Raw genomic sequence first — 18,496 nt, 5'->3', positions numbered from 1 at the left:
AGTCGCTCCGTCGTCCTGTTTTATTCACAGCAGGTTTGAAGGATTCAAGGTATTCTGGACATTCACACACATACTGCCCTCCTCATCCAAACACAGCAGAGTTAGTCGTCTGTCTGTCTGTCTGTCTCACACACTCTCACACAGTCACACACAGTGGTATGGCAGGCACACTGCAGTGGAGGCTCAGATGCTCTGACAGTCGATCAAAAGGAGGCACTTCTGAAGCAGACAGTGATGAGAGTTCATACGTTCAGTTCTCTGACAGCTGTGGTCACATCACGACTCGCTTCTTCACCAACAGCTGAGGCTAGAGTTAAACCGTTGTGTCAGGATGCTGCTTATTATCAGGTTAACTCGGGATGATTGAAAAACGTGTGATCTGGTTAAAATCATATAAAAGTCAAACAGAAGCCAGGAGAGCAGCCGTGTGGTGTGAGGAGAGCCTGTGAGCTTCTCTGTTTAGCTTCAGCCTGGAGTGTTCATACCGCTGATGTGGCTGCATCGGGACAGCTCAGTAGAGAAAATCTAATGTTTGAAGAACCCATGTGGCAGAACGAGTCGTGAACAAAGAGGGCCTGATGTCTGCTGTAGTTGGGAGGGGATGCAGATGAGCTCCAGACAGTTTCAGGACTTTTTGCCCCGCTCACGTTATTCACTGCAATAAAAACACCTCCGTGGAAACAGCCAGGAGAGAGAATTAAAACCATTCTTTTGGTTATGATGCCAATCAAAAAAAAGAAAACAGTTGAATTTGTGGTTTAGAAACATGGAACCAACACGTATATTTTCCCCACAAAAAAACTCGACTCTGCACGTGAGCTGCATGAAGATCTTCCACCGAGCTGGAGGCGTCTTCCAACAGCTACTGTTGGTGACACGCCATCGATCAAGTCGGTTTTATTTCCCTCTCAGTCCAAACACCTGAAAACTCTCAGAACTCTTGTCACGACTGCTGCAGCCGAGTTACTGACGGTTTACAGGATCTGAAGCGAGTCTGTTTCTGACAAACTTCTGAGTGAGACGCGTAGAATAAAGAGATTTTAATAAAATAAAACTCATCAGAAAATCTGACTTTACGGCTTCTAAACGGTGTCACTTTAGACTCTGGTTGGGATCATGCTCGTCGTGCAGGTCGTGTTTCTAGAGAGCAGAGTAATGAGATCATGTCCAGTGAATCCCGGTTCGCTGACCCAGTCAACACTGAGGGCTTCTGGGACATGTGGATGTTCGATCCCTACAGTTTTTAATTCACATGTCGTCGGATATTCAATTTTAATCAAATAAATCTGATTTCCTGTTCTGCCGTTTCAGCCTCGGATGGAACTAAACGCTCGTGCAGATGAACTCAAACCCCAGCAGAAGGACAAGAGCTTGAATCAACAGCTGATATTCATACGTCACATTCTGCAAACCGTCTTCTTTCCAGACTCGACCTCCTGAACCTCGACTCTTTGAACTGTGAAGTTTTCTCAAAAGTCCGTGAAACCAGCGACATGACAGGTCCTGTTCAGTGTTAATAATAAAAACCCCTCGGCGTCAGCGTCCCGCCCCCCCACCTGCCCCCGGAGGAAAAAGTCCGCCACAGTACAGAATACTTTCCGTGAGTCAGAAAAATAAATTACCGTCCGTTCATGAAACGCGATCCACACCCTGCAGTGTGCTCCCACTAAAACTGTCTAATAATTTACTAGTGTTTCTGTTTGATTGCACACAGTGAGATGAGGTGGCAGCAGCTTGTCAGGAGGCTCTGTGATCAAGTCTGTGAAGCTGTTGGAGCTCCGGCATGCCGCTGCTGCTGCCGCTGTTGCTGCTGCTGCTCTTCTTCCAGTTTTGTATTGTTGGTCCCTCTGGGCCTCCTCCACCGTCAGCCGGCCGCCGTCGGCCCCTGACGTCGGCCCCCCATCGCCGGGTTGGTCAGTCCTGGACGTTCACACTCCGTCCTGCATCACCTCTTCTGCTCCCAGATCTCCGCCATGTTCAGGTCCAGTCTCTCGAGGCTCTTCAGCGCCTGGACGTTCTCCGTGTAGAAGGCCACGTCCACCACCACCAGCCTGCAGACAGAACATGGATTTGAAACCCAAACCAGACGTCTGCTGCCGACTGTTTGTAATCCTATATGTGTTCAAATAATGAGGTTTTCTTGCTCTCTGTGCCAACAGCGCTAATTTTTGTGTCCTTTTTTTTCTTTACATAAACCTTTTGGTTAATACTATCTTACATGAGCCCACTGGGCAGGATATGGCACAGAGGTACATTCACTCTGATGGGGTTTGGTGTTTCTAAGTCAAACATTCCCAACACTTGTGTTATGACATCACTTCCTATGAACAGTTTCATCCAACATCATTCATACCCAACCTAAGCTTTGACTAACAGTGGATTTTTGTACGACCAACAGGTTTCTTCTGGCTGGAAATGACAAACAAGTCATGATGTGTGTTAGAAACATCACCATTTCAAGTTTTATGTTCCTTATTTTTTCATTTCTATTAAAACTGTGCAGTCAAATGTGTTCATCCCTTCCACTCAAGAAAAGGCAAAATTCACGCAAATAACTAGAAACTGAAAAAAGTCATAATAAATAAAAATGTGCAGTTACCCGTGCTGTGGACCTCCGTCATTAATGACCCCGAGTCGAGCCAGCTGCCTCTTCAGGTGCATTTTAAAACTGGCGTTGATCCTTAGAAACAACATCTGTGCAGGAAAACACACATGTGGGTCTTAACGCCAAACTGTGGTTTTCTGTGTTCTGTTCAGATTCTCAGCATGTAGGATAAACACAGTGTTCTGTGCAGGAGCTCACCAGCGTCTGTTCTTCAGGTAAAAGCTCATAAATGGCTTCGTGCATCTTTGCCATCTGCTTGCAGACGTTTCTGAAGCAGGCCGACGGCATCGGAGCTTTAACTTCATACTGAGGACACAGCAGAAACAGCACACATGAAGAACACGACCGGATCCAGTGGGAAACAATAAAACAAGCACACATGAGCCCAAACATTACGACCATTCAGAACTCAGTGTTGATCATCTCGTGTCAGAGATGCACATTGAGGTGTGACGCTGGAGTCATTCTGAAGCGTGAGACAGGAAGCTGCACACCCGGCCGGCTGACAGGATCCTTCCTTGTTAAGGATGAAACCCCGACAGCTGGAAATGCTCAGTCCCTGTGCTGACCACTTATTATGAATGTGAGCTAGCCAACTGGACCTTGGAGCTCTGGAAGAAGAGGCTACTTCATCACACGTACATGTACACCATGTGTCTGGGCAACGTTCTTCTGAAAAACCCTTTGATAGGACCTTGAGCAACCTGCTGCTGATGTTCTGCAGGTGTCTCAGCAGGTAGGGATGCTGTTGTGGAACATTCTTCCAGATGGTCACAATGTTTTGGCTCATCAGTGTACGTTTAAATATCATCATCATAGAACTGAACAGAGCTGCAACAACCTCAAGCCTGTACAGCACTGGGTACCATGAATGACACGTCCTGAGTTCTTAGTTTATGACTGTACTCGTCTCCTGCCCCTTTAACTTGTATCATACTTTCAGCAGATTGGTTTCATCTCTCTACTATAATAACTCATGCTTGTGATTTTATTTTCATGCACTTTGAAGCAAGAAGTACTTTGAGGAAGAGCTCTACAGATAAAGGTTACTGTTGTCACTACATACAGCTGTATGACGCTGATCTTACCCGTGATAAAACCTTCTCAAACAGGCTGTCCATGATGGCCACCAGCTTGGCAGAGATCTCTGCTATGTGATCGTTGTAGTCCTGCAGAACAAGGAACACACTCAGCCACAGAACGTACACACTAGGAGTGTTTAGGATTGATTTTTGAGGTTAGGATTCTTGACTTGGTCGTGTTTTTGGATGAGGACATGCTGGCTTTCACACAACACGAGTCGTTCTAAAGCACATGTGTGTGTGTTGTGTGTGTTACCTTGGTGATGTGATCAAAGTGTCTGAGGACGCTGAACTGTTTGGGCTGCAGCTTGGTCTCAAAGTGAGCTCTGATGATGGGAATGTAGTGAACCACCAGCTGCAGACAGCGGGAAGCTAACGCTGCAAACAAACACGAGGAGTGTGAGTCGTGCAGCACGGCGGCTTCCTATGCAGGCAGTCGTCACTAGTGTTTAAGGTGAAGTGACTAAATCAGCACCTTCAGACGCATTCAAAGGTCTCCTACGCGTTGATGAACTCACACGTCCTTAATGACTTGTGAGCCGTGTGTGCAGCTGCTGGTACCTACCGAGGTTTTTGGTGGTGATGGTCTTGAGGCCAACGATCTGCAGAGCTCCGGCTCCCAGAACCAACTGGCAGCTCCGAGAGTTGAAGTGCTGCAGAAACACAAGAAATGATGGAATCGGACCTGACAGGGGAACTCGAACACTTTACAGGAAACAGGAAGGGGTTCTTCAGTGTCTAGTTGTGAGTACTGATTAGTAGAACTCATCTACTGTTTAATTTTTACCAATATTAAAATCAATGATCAACAAAGACACACGGTGGTTTGGGTGCCGTTTGGTGTTTCTGACCTTGAGGAGGTCCGACAGACGTGTCAGCATGTCGGTGGCGATGGACGGGATGTCGTTGACACACTGACAGTATTCCAGAAAGATCCGGATCAGCAGCAGAACCGTTCTGAAAGAGGGGACACGTGAGACTCGGATTAATTTGCTGAAAACAGGAACAGTATCAGACCTTTACTGGTGAGTGTTGGATTAGTTGAAGCATGATTCCTACCCAACAACCGCATACTTCTGCCCGTTAACGAGCAGAAACTCGGCGGGTTTCCTGTCATCAGGACCTGCAGAAGGAAACCAAATAAATTAGACCTGAAGTCTGTATAAACCTCCTGTCTCAAAAAGCTTGAGGACTTCTGATCTAGACTGTGTGTATGTTTGTAATATTTATGTTTTAAGTGTACAGTAGAAGTAAAGAAGATATGAATCATAAACAACTAAATAAATACGAACACCTCTGGAACAAAGAGCAGAGGTGATATCTGACTGCTGGACCGGTACCTGGGGTTTTACGCTCCGGTAGTGTTATCTTTCCATCAGCGATGGAGTTCACCAGGTCCTGAAACTCTGCAGGAACCTCCGCCTGCTTCCAGCGCTCGTTATCCAGGAGGAGGCTGCAGGGACAAACACAAACATCAGCATCAGCAAACCCAACCGACACCGCTGCTGCAACTCCCTTCTACGGTTTACCGCCTGTGGCAGGTCGAAGCAGAGAATCGGAACAAGTTATGCAATCAAATCCGACGTTATGATGTCACACACAACACTTAAGTAGTAGTTCACAAAAACAAAAGCTGAGATAAACAAAAGTCTAACCGCACTGCAGCAGGCTTCTTTATTTCTAGATGTTATGTCCTTTAACCCACCTACTGCTGCACATCAGAGCCAAAATGAAAACAGTCGTGTACACGGCGCTACGCTGCAGGTTACCTGAGTTTGGTCTTGCGCTCCTCGTGGAAGCGGTGGACGAAGCGGTTGGCCTGGCTCTGCAGCGCCCCCCTCAGGGAGACGCTTCGCCTGCCGCACAGTTCCTCCGTGTCCCTGACGAAACCCTCCACCGCCTGCGAGAGGCACACGAACTCCGCCGAGCTCAGACGCTCCAGAGAGCCGTCCTGTCAGAGGTGGAAACAACCAACACAAAAAACAGGGGTTTTTAAAAAGGATTCACTGTGGCATCAAGCAGGTACAGCTAACAGATAGATGGGGGACGAGTTCAGTGCTGTCTGTCGTACTTTGGCTCTGGCTGTGAGCACTTTGACGCAGCGGTCGTGGCTGACATCGGAGGCGGTGTACAGCAGCTCCTGGACGTTGTTGACCACACGGTTCAGCTCCAGCTCGGTGGGCATCATGTTCTCACCAGACCTGGAAACAAACATCTGCTGTCAACAGACCTGAACGAGCTTCTCCTGTTCTCATAGTTCATATCTAGAATTCCTGGTGACTACAGTGAGTAAAAATGTGAACTAAAAACACCCAGAAACTGCTGCTTGGGCTTCAGAGAGTTAACTCAGGGTTTGGCATCTAATCATCTGCTCAACCAAGAACAGATGTTACGATGTCATGAGAAGAAATCTGGTTTTCAGGAGGGAAAACTAAGGAAACGCGGGACATACATGATGTTCTGCTCTCTGCTGGCGGACATCTCTGAGGCTCCAGAGGTCAAGTCGCCGCCTGCGGTCTCCACCCGTCCCTGCTGGATCCTGGAGCCCACCGTAGAGCTCTGGTCCTGGGCGGCCAGCACTGCCTGCTGCTGCTGCTGGGCCTCGTTCAGGGCGTCGCTGATGAACAGACCCTCGTGGGTGAGGTAGGCGAGCTCGGCCTCCCCCTGCAGCACCGACGGGCTCTGTGAAGCCTCTCGGCCCGACGCCCCTGAACTGGCCTCCTCCAGGAGCCGGTTCCTCTGGTTGGAGTTCAGAACCTCCAGAACCACATTTCTGACCACGTTCAGAGTGGCCTAGCAAACAACGAGAAGGGGAAGAAATTCTGTAATCGGATATATATTTATATATTACAGAATGTTGCCTATGTGTGGGCTTGTAAGTGAGATTTCAAGTTTTTTTTTTTACTGGTATAATGTTTTGTGTTTTTTCTGCATTGATCGATGATTTCTTCTGAAACGTCGAGCCGTTTGCTGAAACTGTAGCTCAGACTTTTGACTAACCTTGATTCTCTGCAGGAAAAAAAGGAAACTCTCAAAGACGCTTTTCAGCAGCTCGAACCACTGAGGGAAGGTCATCAGGCGCATCTGGTCAGCTTGCCTGCACAAACAATTAAACACACTTTAAATCTGTGTTTGCTCGTGAAGCTGTACGTCCTTGTTAATGGATTCATGTTATATGTGTGAGAATTAATAGCACAGCTTTCGATAAAGTGCACCGTCACTGCAGCCATCTAGTGGGATCATCTTCTTCACATCAAAACACCTTTAATCTTTCCAGACTAAGTGGTACACGGCACGATCCAGCAACTTCTGAGATCAGCGGCTGTTTTCTGTTAGAAGCCTCGTAACAAAACAACAACTAATGGCTTTTAATTACAGCGTTGAAGTGATTGGTTACTGAATATGTCTCTCTCTGCACTCCAGCTGCTGCCTTCAGTCATCAGACACTAAATCGTAGTGATGGGACGTACGGCGCCGAGGCTTCGGAGCGTGTGTGAGAAATCCAGGAAGTCCTTTATGAAGCGCTTAACGAGGCTTCGTTAGGAGGCGAGTGACGTCACTGATGAAGGTTTAGGAAGGGGTTCGAGTGTTGGCGAGATTTATGAACATGAAGCAGTGAATCGCCGCAAAATTTGTCAGTGTTTATGCTGGACTTTTGCCAGTTTGCCTGTGATGTAGAGGAAGTAGGTTTCATGAAGGGCTTCCCTGTATGGCAGCACTCTGAGCTGAGCTCTCCCAATAACATACCTGTACATAATGAAATGTGTTACTGCTGTAACATTCACATGGGAAAGGGTTTGCTCCAAAGCCAGAGAAGTTATTTCCAGAAAACGAAACTGACCAAGTTCATCCAAGTGTAGTGGAACAAATGACAATAAAAAATAAAAAGGATTCTGATAGTTGAAATGACATTACATTTTCTGACCAGCAGGGGGCGTTTGCGTGCACATGAAGCCTCCAGAAATTAACCTATTTGTGAACCAAGTGCATAGAAAGCTTCAAGGCTTCATGACGATTCATCTGGCCATCAAACACAATCTCTTAACATGTTAAGTTTGCAGTGTGCTATTTTTGACTCCCCCTACTGGTGGTAAAAGTAATTACAAACACAGTCAACGCTCATGATGTGTCCCTCGCTTTCTATTTTGGACTGTAATCCTTCCTCTACCTCTGTTTTCATGATCCAGACAGTTTAATACTGAGAAGAATCTAAACAAGGTCACATTTATCATAAAATCTAAAGTAGTCACAACACAGACAACTACAGAAATTAACGGATAGCCGGAAACAGTACTATGAATGAACTAAGAACCAGAGCTGTTTAACTTCTACTTACTTAACGACGACTTCATGGTCAATGTCTTCAATGTTCACGACGCTTTCCGCCACACACTGCAACACAAACGGGTTTTCATTACATAGGAACCATTTCTGATTTGTAGTTTATGGTATGAGGTTTCCATCAGTCAGGTCAGGAGTCACACCTGCGTAACGAGGGTCTTGGCGGCCAGAATCATCTCGTCGCTGTAGATATCCAGAAAGTCCAGCTTCCTTTGTCTCAGCAGACCGAACACCAGCGACTCCAGACGCTCCTGAAACGCACACACGAAAACGACAATGCACCTCGAACACTGAGCTGAGATCAGATTTGTGAAACTCCACAGGAAGCAGATTCAGTTCAGCATAAAAATTAAACTGAGATTTGGTCCACATGCTGAGATTAGAGAGGAACATCAGCACAAGAAATCAACCAGGAGTGTTTCAAATCATCAGTAAGGCCTGAACATCACATGCATACATAAAAAACAGTGAGTTACACATCCGTATTTAGACATGATGATTTTAGAATCACTGTTTACGATTTAGTTTTTGATCACGTCTAGTTTTGCCCTGACTACTTAAAAGATGTCAAATCTAGTTCAGTTTATGGACGAGGTTCTGAAATGATGTCGTGTGTAATCCATAATTATGCAACAACCTCAATAAAAACACATGCACACATCAATTCAATTAACAATAAATCTTCCCAACTACACAGATGATTCAGCGCCAATCACAGCCGTCGTATTTAAAACAAACCCTGAGCCCGATTTCAGCAGCGCACGTGATTTCATGGATTTGATGCAATTTCAATGCACGTCAGCAGTTTGTGTGTCTGTGAGTGAGTCACCTTTCGTGAGTCTGCATTTGGTTTGTGGACCTGCGACGGGCAAACCATCCGTTACATACACACATTATTAAATCCAATATTCTCATTTAATGACAGTTTTCTGAATAAATGGAAGTAAATGTATATGGAAAAAAACAGGCTGCAAATCAGAAACCAACCATTTAACTGAAATTCTTTCCTCAAAGTTCTCCTGAAACCGTCTAATTTGATTTTCGTGAGGTCAAAGTGGCCAATTCAGAAATCCCAAACGCTCCTTTACCTTCACTGACTTTCCACTTTTAAAACCCAACTCATTTTTACGGCCTGGCCTTCGACCCGGCACGAGACTCCTGTTTAATTGTTTAATTGTTTTTACTTCTCTTTAATGGTTTTATTACAATTTTACTGTATTTTGCATTGTAGATGTTTTAAATCGTTTTATATTTTGTGTTCAGCACTTTGTATCGACTTTTGTTGTGTTAAAAGTGCTTTGTAAATAAAGTTGAGTTGACATTTATTAATTAATCCAAAAAAAAAACCTTTTCTACGAAAGCAACCTTTTCTAAGTTTTATATGTATATCTGCATATAAAAGAAAGAAAGAAAGAAAGAAAGAAAGAAAGAAAACGCTGCTGTACAAATACTGTTGGAGTAAAGAAGAAACAGAATTCAGTTTTTTAAATAACGGAAGAGTTTTGGTGTGTAGCAGACAGTTTAAGATGAAAGCTACAGGAGCATTAAAGTAAAACGGATATTCAACACCCGTTGTGTTACATAAGCTGACTCAGCTCACTTCATTTCTTTTACTTGAGTTTTGAATCGATGTAAATACTGGTTTTGGAGGTTTGTGTTTTTTCTGAGGAGTTTGTTCAGACCTTCTCCAGGACCTGCGGTTCGTCCTTCAGACTTCGGTTCAGGTCGCTGCGGGAATACATGCTGAAGTCCTCCACCATCATCTTATCGATCAGCTTCTCCAGCTCGCACAGCTGGGAGCCCAGATGTCTGAGGGACACAGACAGAGACAGACAGACAGGCGTGACCTCGGTGGGGTTCCACTTCTAACAGCAGCTGGTGTTTTGGTGGTGCTCGCTATGACACAGCTACAGTTTCAGTTGCACTTCCTGTGCGGAGGCTTAAAGACCTCGTGAAGCTGTGTGACATAACCCGAGCTGTGGTTTGATCTGTTCTTGTGACTAAATCTGGAACTGATCAAACAAACACAGCAAATTCAGACAAGAATATGTCGATCCTGAACAGACGAAGAGGTAAAAACAATGAGATCAAAATAACTACAGAAGACAAATCCTGACTCATCACAGCAACCTTTTATTTTCCTGTATTTTAGTTTTTTTATTTCTGTCTGTACTTCGTGAAAAACTGTATTTTTAGCAGTAAGTTTGTGTTACATCAGATCAAAACTTCTCCATATCCTGTTACTTTCCACATGAAGCTCTTATTTTCTAACTGGCAGCCAACACAAACATTTCATGTCGCCTTTAACACAGTTTAGGTCGGAGGCTTTTTTTCCAGCTAGCATTGTTGGAAACGACAATCTGACGTGACTCTGCAACAAATACTTGGAGAGCAACTCCACCCTCAAAAGGATGTGAATCTGGACATAGGGTGTGTCCGTCCGGCTACACGAGTCAATTCTGTCGAGTCAAACAGCGACATGTTCCCCTTGACTGAAGAGACTTTAGCTCAAACTGTACATTTCTACTGAATCACGTCCAGCATGCACACGATGTACGTCTGTCTGTTTGCAGAGAACAAAGTCAGGTAGCATAAACGAACGAACCCAGGGACAGTCAGACACCCTGACAGAGCCACAGAGCCCCTCCTCACCTGAAGCTGTGTATTCCCTGCAGCTCCTGCTGCAGCACCTCCTTGGTGGTGGCGATGAGCTCCAGCGCTCCGACAAACTCGGAGGTGGAGAGCAGCAGCTGCACAGTGGGCTGCGTCTGATGCACCGCCGCCATCAGCTTCAGCTTGTTGTGCAGCTTCACGCAGTTGTTGCGAGTCATGGCGGTGCGGAGGGCCTGGAGGGGCCCCTGGCACATGACCCGGTCCATGGCTGCCGTCCGGCCCCGCAGGACGGCCACAGCCCGCTGCGTCTCCTGCAGTCGGTCCTGCAACTCGTGCTGCGAGGACATGGCGTGGAAAAAGGCCTCGGAGCGCAGCGAGATCTGGCGAGCTATGCTCACCTCCACCACATCCAGGTAGTGGCTCAGCTGGAGGAAGGAACAGACACAGAATCTGATTATTATCTGCTTTCCTTTGCTAACACAACAGGGCTACAAAACAGTAAGACCTTGCAGAAACTTGTTCCCCAAGGATCTTCCGTTTAGAATTGCTAAAAGGTAAAATGATCAACTGATGAACAGATGAGCAGCCAGAATGATAATCACTCACTCCTTTGCAATTATTACTGATGCTAACCCAGAAATTCATAGTCGTTTCAACTTTTCAGCTGTTACATTTTCCTACATTTCTTTGTCTCATTTGATAGTAAACTGAGGGTCTTTAGATTCTTTGTTTGGCCAACGTGGCCATGTGACCTTGGGAAACATTTATGTGGAGTATGACTGTGGGATCAGTCTTTTGTTTCCCCACTGGTCCTCTCTGTACTCAAAATGTTTCCCATTCAGATAAAAGCCTACTCTGAGTGATCTGTGCACTTTGCTGAGCGTTCACCTTTTCCTGCAGCAGTTTGGACGAAGCCACGTCTCTGCTGCTCTTCCCACCGGCGCTGTTGAAGTGTGACCAGGGCAGGACCGTGTTGAAGGTGGCCGGGTCCTCCAGGGCAAAGTCAGGCTTCATAAAAATCTGAAAGACACAGACACAGGTCAGTGTGGAGACAGTGTTTGTAACCCTAGTTTCATAGACCTGATTAAGTTATATATATTATTATATTACTACAACAAGTTCATGTCCACGGGAAGAGTAGATGTGTTGGTACCTTGGGGACTTGTTCCAGCTCAGCTCTGGATTTGTCTGAAAAAGCAAGAAAAGCTTTGGATCAGTCATTGTTCGAAGAGTTGCATTTCTATGTCTTTTACACTTGGTGCAGCTACAGCTGTCTGACATCTATGAGACGCTTTGAGTGTGAAAAAAAAAAAAAGAGAACGAGGAACTTACATGATGCTGGTTTTTACAGCTTAGAGTCAAAATATCTCCATTTGCACAAATGATCAGGGGTCTGTTACAATGAACACTAATGTTTTAGGAAACGTAAAGGAAAGTTGTTAACATCCTTTCTAAACGTATGAACATGCCAAACATCTGAATCAAGCTCAAAACCTCAGAACAAAAGCAGAATAATAAATGGTTTCCTGATATCTTCACTTATCCTCATTTCTGGATTTAAAAATAAAAATACACATGAGATGGGATAAATACGAACCATCTGCTCTGCACTGCTGCACATCACCTACGAACAATTTACAATCACCAATTAACCTCAGCATGTTTCTGGACTGTGGGAGGAAGCCGGAGAACCCGGAGAGAACCCACGCTGCACGGGGAGAACATGGAGACTCCACGCAGAAAGATCCCGGGTGTCCTTACCGGGATGCCAACCAGCGACCTTCTAGCTGCGAGGCGACGATGCTACCCACCGAGACACCTTGCAGCCCTCTTCTCAAACATTTCCATTCCAAAGTGGTTAAAGCTCTGTTCCAGCAACGCTTTGCAGTTTAAACAATGCCTAATGTCGGCTGTTTTATCACATCTCTGAGTTTCCCACAGATGGAGAATTTAGTGTCGCGGTGGCATCGTGACCAGAGACTCGTGTAGGTTAAAGGCAGAGGGTGTAACCCAGGAGGTTTTCTGATGCTACGATTCACCGATGTCTCCGTGGACGCAACAGTTTATTGATGTTCCCTGATCACCTTCCATGTGTCTGTAGATACAATTTATTGATGATACCGAACGCCTCACAAGCATCTGTGGACGCTATAACTTACTGATGACTAATGCCGCATTACACTGGTAGAAATTAACGAGGTGGCTGGACGCAGACAAGCCTCTAGTCTGCACTTGGTTACTGTCGTGCAGCAACTCAGACAATGTCAGAAGTCAAATGAAGTGATAACGTCTACAAAGGCACACACACAGTCCTGCTAAATATAAGACTAAATGTCAACGGTCATATCGGTGCAACCAATGAAAAGGTTTAGTCGTTTAATAGTTGCACTCAGGCACTCGATTTATATGTATATCTGGAAGCAATGGGTGTTTTCATGGTTGTTTTATGGACTAAAGAGGATGCAGGCCGAGTCCTGCAGCAGTAGCTGGTTAATAATTCATACCGTGGTTGGTGGTGATACTTGAGACGGCGTCCACGTCGTCTTTGTTGGGACAGATCGTCTTGCAGCGTTCGTGGATTCGTTCCCTCTAAAAATAAAATCATGAAAAGACAAAAAGATCAGTGGGTTTATTTTAAACTTCTTCAGCAGTGTCCCTACGAGGCTGCAACCATCACGACACAGCAGAAAACAAAGCTGCCTTCCTCTCATCTTTACTGCGAATGGGTTCAAAAAATAAATAAAAAGGATGTTTAACCACAAGGTGGCACAAAGAAATCTAAATGCATCCAAAGATCACTGCTGTCAGTCAAATGAGAACAATACAGTTGTGGAAACAGGAAGCATCAGAGGAACGACTGACAGCTGCTGTTTTGTCTTAGTCACTGTTTCAGTTATTACAGGACTTCAGGAGGAAACAAGAACTACACGGCAGTGACAAGTAGATGGTGACACGTCTGAACATGAGGCAAGTCTGAGAGGAACAGAAAAACGCTGCTCCAGGTCTAAAGAAAATGAAAGAGTCTGCAGGTGTTTTATAAGGCAAAGTTCAAAATGCATTTTACAGCTACGTGAAACTGAAAACGAGTCATTAAAAAAAACGAAACATAAACAGCTCATAAACTAGAAGACACAGGGGCTGCATATTTGGAACAATCCTCAACTGGAGATGAAAATCATTAAGCTCAAGATGTTTTCTGAGGTGGTAAAAACTATCAACAATAACAAATAAACCACAAAATAAGCAGCTGTAAGAACAAAACTATGTCATTGACTCCCTCTCTTGTAGATGCTGCCGTATTCTTGAGTACAGTCACAGAGAAATACAACAAAACGTGTCCTAAATGTCCAACTACGATCCTCATTTCACTTCCAGAGTTATTGATGGTGCATCAAGTAACGCGACCGGAAACAATAGATCAATAATTCAGAAATCAATATGTTCAGTTGAGCAGAAAAAAAAAAAAACAGTCTGTGGCTCTTCCTTTACTGTTTGTCATTCATACATGTATCTGTGGTGCATCACTACAGCTTCATAACATCTACAAGAAAATCAGAAATATTTAAAAAGCTGAACTAAACGAGACACAAGCAGAAGTGACGGATATTAGCAGAGAGCAGTTTGATCACTGGCCTTTCACTGGTATATCACCAATAATAAAGCAGTTTCAGATCAATCAAATCTGAATGTGCTACTCCGAGGCAGTGTGCTGCCAACTGTACCATCAGATTAATTATGCAGAAGTGACGGTCCATCAAAAGTTCTCTTTTAAACAAACGTGTAAAACATAAATAGGCCAAAGCGTTTTAGCAAAGCTCATACTAGTGTGTTACCTGTACATCTAAATTGATTCCAAATACCAGTTTATTACTGATAATTACTATAAAAAGTTGAAAAAAACTCAGGTGATCACTACTTTCTTTGTGCCAAGTCACACTGCAGCCAGATCTGGAAGAGACTGAATCATTTACGGAAACTATTGCAAATTTCTGACAGATTGTAATTTATGGTTTTAAAAATCAAGCTTTGGTTCAGTATTTCCTGTGCGACACATTTGAAACGTGAGGGAGCGTTACCACAGGAGTCACCATCTGAAACAGAGGGAGGATTAAAGCGTGAGTCAGACGTGTTGCGTGAATCCAACCTCTGCATCTAATCATGTTTCACGTCTAAATCAATTGATTGTAAAGCACTTCTCTCTACCCAGACCTGTGATACACACATGTTCATATCTACGAACGTCCATAAACATAAAAACACTCGTTAGAACTCCACAAGAGAGAAGAATTGTAGAAGTACTCCACAGAAAGCTGTACATCCGAGGGTACAGGTCAGCTTCCTACATCTTCAATCATAAATGTCAGGAAAGCGTTTATTTGCTGCCAGGACACAGAGGTGTAGTGACTGATGCATATGCTAGAGGGAGGATTTAAACAGGACACACATGACAAAACCTGAACCTATTCTTTAGGCAGGGCCTGGCAAACGTTCCAACCAAACCAGTTCTAGTTCATGTCAATATGTTGAATAATTCTCCACAGAGGACAGTCAGCCTGTCCATCAGGCTCTGGAGCTGCCTTCACCTGCCTCTCCAACATATTGTGTTGCCATGTTTATCTTCACACCTGCACACAAATGCAGCCGGCACGCCACCACCCTCGCTACCACTTTTTAATAAATGTGGCCCAACTAAAAGACACAGAGAGAGTCCGCCCAGTGCTGGAGAATCTACACTCCTCTCTGAAAGCAAATGCCTGCACATTTTAAAAGCTTTGATTTTTGATTTCCTGAAGCAACGCAAAACTATTTTCACGTCAGACTGTTCTCACTTGTTTGAGTTTTCCTCAGAGCTTTTCTAGTATAATGCACGTTTTCTATGTTTTCTAAGGATTGCAATGGTCATTTTGGTTTTATTAGAAAGACATCACATATGGGGACAGAGACCGAGGAAGGACCATTTAGAGCAGCTCCAAACCCTGAACCAGGAACATGACACTCTGCATGAAGTGCGTTTGGTTTTAAACCACTCAACCGTCATGTAATAAGATAATAAAAATAAAATAAAAGCTTGTAATAATGAGCGTGTCGTGTAAATCTACCCGTGAGGAAAACCCAAAACATGTTCATTCAATCCAATCCAGCCCTACAGCTACATGTTTGTTGAATCTAAAGATCAAAATGCTAAAACATCTCCAATAAAAGCAGGTTGTAAATGTTGCTGTACTGAGCAGATGAACAGGGAAACAGCAGGAGCTGAAAGTGCACCAACAGGATTCCTGACACACCCACATCAGGAACTTCAGGAAATCTTAGTGTAAACTTCAGAAGCAGACATCAGTACACACAGTCTGCTGAGCTCTGAATCAGTCCTCCACCAATCAGAAACGCTCTGAATAATTTATACCCCCCGGTGCTACCTGAGCCATCTCCTGTAGGTAGGGCCCGAAGTCTTCCCTGGTGATGCTGGGGAGGTAGAAGGAGGGCATCACCTCCGTCTCCGCGAAGTCCAGCCCCCATGTTTTGGTAAAAAAGTCCGACTCTCGTTTGGCGAGCCGCGGGTCGTTCAGCGCCGCCGGGAGGTTGACCTTCGAGCTGTACACCGTCCACCGGTCGTGCTCCGCCACGACGGACGGTCCGTTGCACAGGCCCCGCCCCTCACCTGCAGGATCACCGGGGAAACGGCGTCACTTTTGTTCACAATTTCAGAGAAAAGTTGAACTTGTAAGATACATTCATGGGCTTGTTTTTGTTTTCAGGTTCTCAGACCTCTCGACGTGCAGCATCAAGAGCAAAGAAACTAATAATGCAGGGTGGATAATAACTGCAGAGATGTATGTTTTAGTGTTAAATGTGTGTTAAAACTTCAGAGTAATGTTGGTATTTTTCAATATCACACCACATTTCCAGTAGTGAGCTCATTTCTGTTGCAATGCTGCACTTTTCTCAAGCTTCTAAAATGTTAGGATTTTAAAAAAATCTATACAAATTTAAATTAGTGTCAAAAGTGATGCAGGCTGCACTTTTTCCCACCGGTGGGCTCCTTGGGGCAGACATCAGGCAGGGAGCGGATGGTCCGGCATCGAAGGGGGGAGGGATCCCGGTCCTTGCGGTAGATCCCGTCTCGGCCTCCACTGCCAGGGCGAGGCACTGGGGAGGAGCTGTGGCTGGAGGCCATGGCATTGGGACTCGCCTCCCAGGAGGCTAGCTGGAGACACACAAGCAGAGCTGGTGTTAGATTGAGGAAGAGGAACCAAAACAGTACAGCTAAAGTTCAGCAGGAAAAAAATGCCTCGCAAACATCCATCCATCATCTCTACACCTTAATCCTCACCAGGGTGGTGGGGGGCTGGAGTCTATCCCAGCTGACTCAGGGTGAAGGCAGGTTCACCTGGACAGGTAACCAGTCTATCACAGGGAAAACTCGTTGACATCTGACAGTAGCTTTTAGCAGACAGGAGAAAAAAGTGCATGTGTTCAGGACTAGTTTACGGGGCGGATGAATCCATCCTCCAGTATACTTGACAGCAGGATGGTACAGGTGAGATGGAGCAGAAACTAGACGACGGTGTGTTTCATGGTAATTAAAGTACGTCTTTGCCAATGGAACAGATTTTTGGAGAACAAAGGAAAAACACAGAAAATAACCACATGTAAAACTTCAATCCACTGATTTCAGCCTAAACCATTAGAGAATAATCTGCTTGATGCCGACAGATTCACTGCCTGCTCCAACTCATTTCTGCTGACAGCTTTGACAGGAACACAAAAGGTTTATGGACACCAAGTGAAACCTGTTCGTGTGTCTGCAGGCGGCTGCAAACCTGAACTCAAAGTGCAGGTTTAAAGTGCAGCACCAGCGGAATTCAGGTTCAACCACAGTTCACAGTCTGTGTTACATCTTATCTTATCTTATGTTATCTCAGTACATAACATCCTGTGTGATGCTTCTAAAATGCCAGGTGCCACTGTCTATGGAGGAGTGAGAGCGCCAAATTACAAAACAGCTGCTAAATCTTCTACTTTCTTCACCAGCTTGTCTTTAACTGCACCAGTGTGATGTATGGTGCTGGGCAGGTAGAGCTTGTTCAGCTGCTTCTTGAATCACTGAGACTGAACCATACAATGAATGAGCTGAGAGATGCTGCAGAGTTCTGCATAGCTGGGCGACAACCACTACAAGCAGCTCCTGTCACACTGGAAATACTCTACTGAGCTGTGTAGTATGACATTAACACCACCTCTCCTTAAAAATCCTGCTTACAAAGAAATAACTTGCTTGCCGCCTGAGTTTCATACAGCCTGGCAGGACGTGAAGCGGTGATGTGTTGTGCTGACAGTCGGCTCTAATCTGACTGCTCAGGCTGTGGAGGTGTAAGACCCTCTGCTGGTAATCCCATCACACTGATGAGAGGATTAGTGGAAACAACCTCACCGTTACTATGCCACTGCTTTTAACTCCTTCTGATTCCATATATACAATATATATATGAGGCATCTTAGTAATAAGCATCTTAAAGTATAAAACTTGAGACTTGTCACAATCCAGCCTGGCTGCCTCTCTCTTCTACCTACTGAGACCTCTGTGAGGTAAAAATAGAAATAAGTGGCCGAGTTATAATTTTGGAGAGTCGTGCTGCTTTGAAGGTTTAGGAGATACAAACTGCAGTCAGGTGTCCACAGATCATCATTATTTTATATCTGCAATAACTTCAAGTCTTGACATAATCCATCACAAAGACAGAAAGAGCTGCATCTAGAAGGCCAGTGCATAACCATTATGAGTTTAAAACCACTTTCCCCATTGTTTGCATGCAGACACAGGCAACTCAGACTATATCTAAGAATCTAATCTAAT

The 18,496-nt window shown here is 44.9% G+C and overlaps 1 protein-coding gene across 1 annotated transcript in view; it reads right to left on the bottom strand.

Moving 5' to 3' along the window:
• Nucleotides 1-6: 6 nt before the first annotated feature.
• vps54 (VPS54 subunit of GARP complex) overlaps nt 7-18,496 on the bottom strand; it is a 20,303-nt gene continuing 1,813 nt past the window's right edge. Inside the window, exons 2-23 of the mRNA XM_008301793.1 lie at nt 16,672-16,846; nt 16,059-16,300; nt 13,146-13,230; nt 11,795-11,829; nt 11,530-11,661; nt 10,681-11,066; nt 9,711-9,837; nt 8,172-8,279; nt 8,024-8,079; nt 6,688-6,784; nt 6,140-6,480; nt 5,759-5,888; nt 5,457-5,638; nt 5,028-5,140; nt 4,747-4,810; nt 4,539-4,644; nt 4,253-4,340; nt 3,944-4,065; nt 3,694-3,774; nt 2,804-2,911; nt 2,600-2,694; nt 7-2,051 (exon numbers count right to left, since the gene is read on the bottom strand). Coding sequence (XP_008300015.1) covers nt 1,946-2,051; nt 2,600-2,694; nt 2,804-2,911; nt 3,694-3,774; nt 3,944-4,065; nt 4,253-4,340; nt 4,539-4,644; nt 4,747-4,810; nt 5,028-5,140; nt 5,457-5,638; nt 5,759-5,888; nt 6,140-6,480; nt 6,688-6,784; nt 8,024-8,079; nt 8,172-8,279; nt 9,711-9,837; nt 10,681-11,066; nt 11,530-11,661; nt 11,795-11,829; nt 13,146-13,230; nt 16,059-16,300; nt 16,672-16,816 — 2,949 coding nt within the window. The 5' untranslated portion in view covers nt 16,817-16,846 and the 3' untranslated portion in view covers nt 7-1,945. The remainder of the gene's footprint in view (nt 2,052-2,599; nt 2,695-2,803; nt 2,912-3,693; nt 3,775-3,943; nt 4,066-4,252; nt 4,341-4,538; nt 4,645-4,746; nt 4,811-5,027; nt 5,141-5,456; nt 5,639-5,758; nt 5,889-6,139; nt 6,481-6,687; nt 6,785-8,023; nt 8,080-8,171; nt 8,280-9,710; nt 9,838-10,680; nt 11,067-11,529; nt 11,662-11,794; nt 11,830-13,145; nt 13,231-16,058; nt 16,301-16,671; nt 16,847-18,496) is intronic.

This window comes from Stegastes partitus, unplaced genomic scaffold (assembly GCF_000690725.1).
Source record: "Stegastes partitus isolate 25-593 unplaced genomic scaffold, Stegastes_partitus-1.0.2 Scaffold1715, whole genome shotgun sequence".
Taxonomy (NCBI): Eukaryota; Metazoa; Chordata; class Actinopteri; family Pomacentridae; genus Stegastes; species Stegastes partitus.
This window is presented reverse-complemented; position numbering and strand designations above follow the sequence as displayed.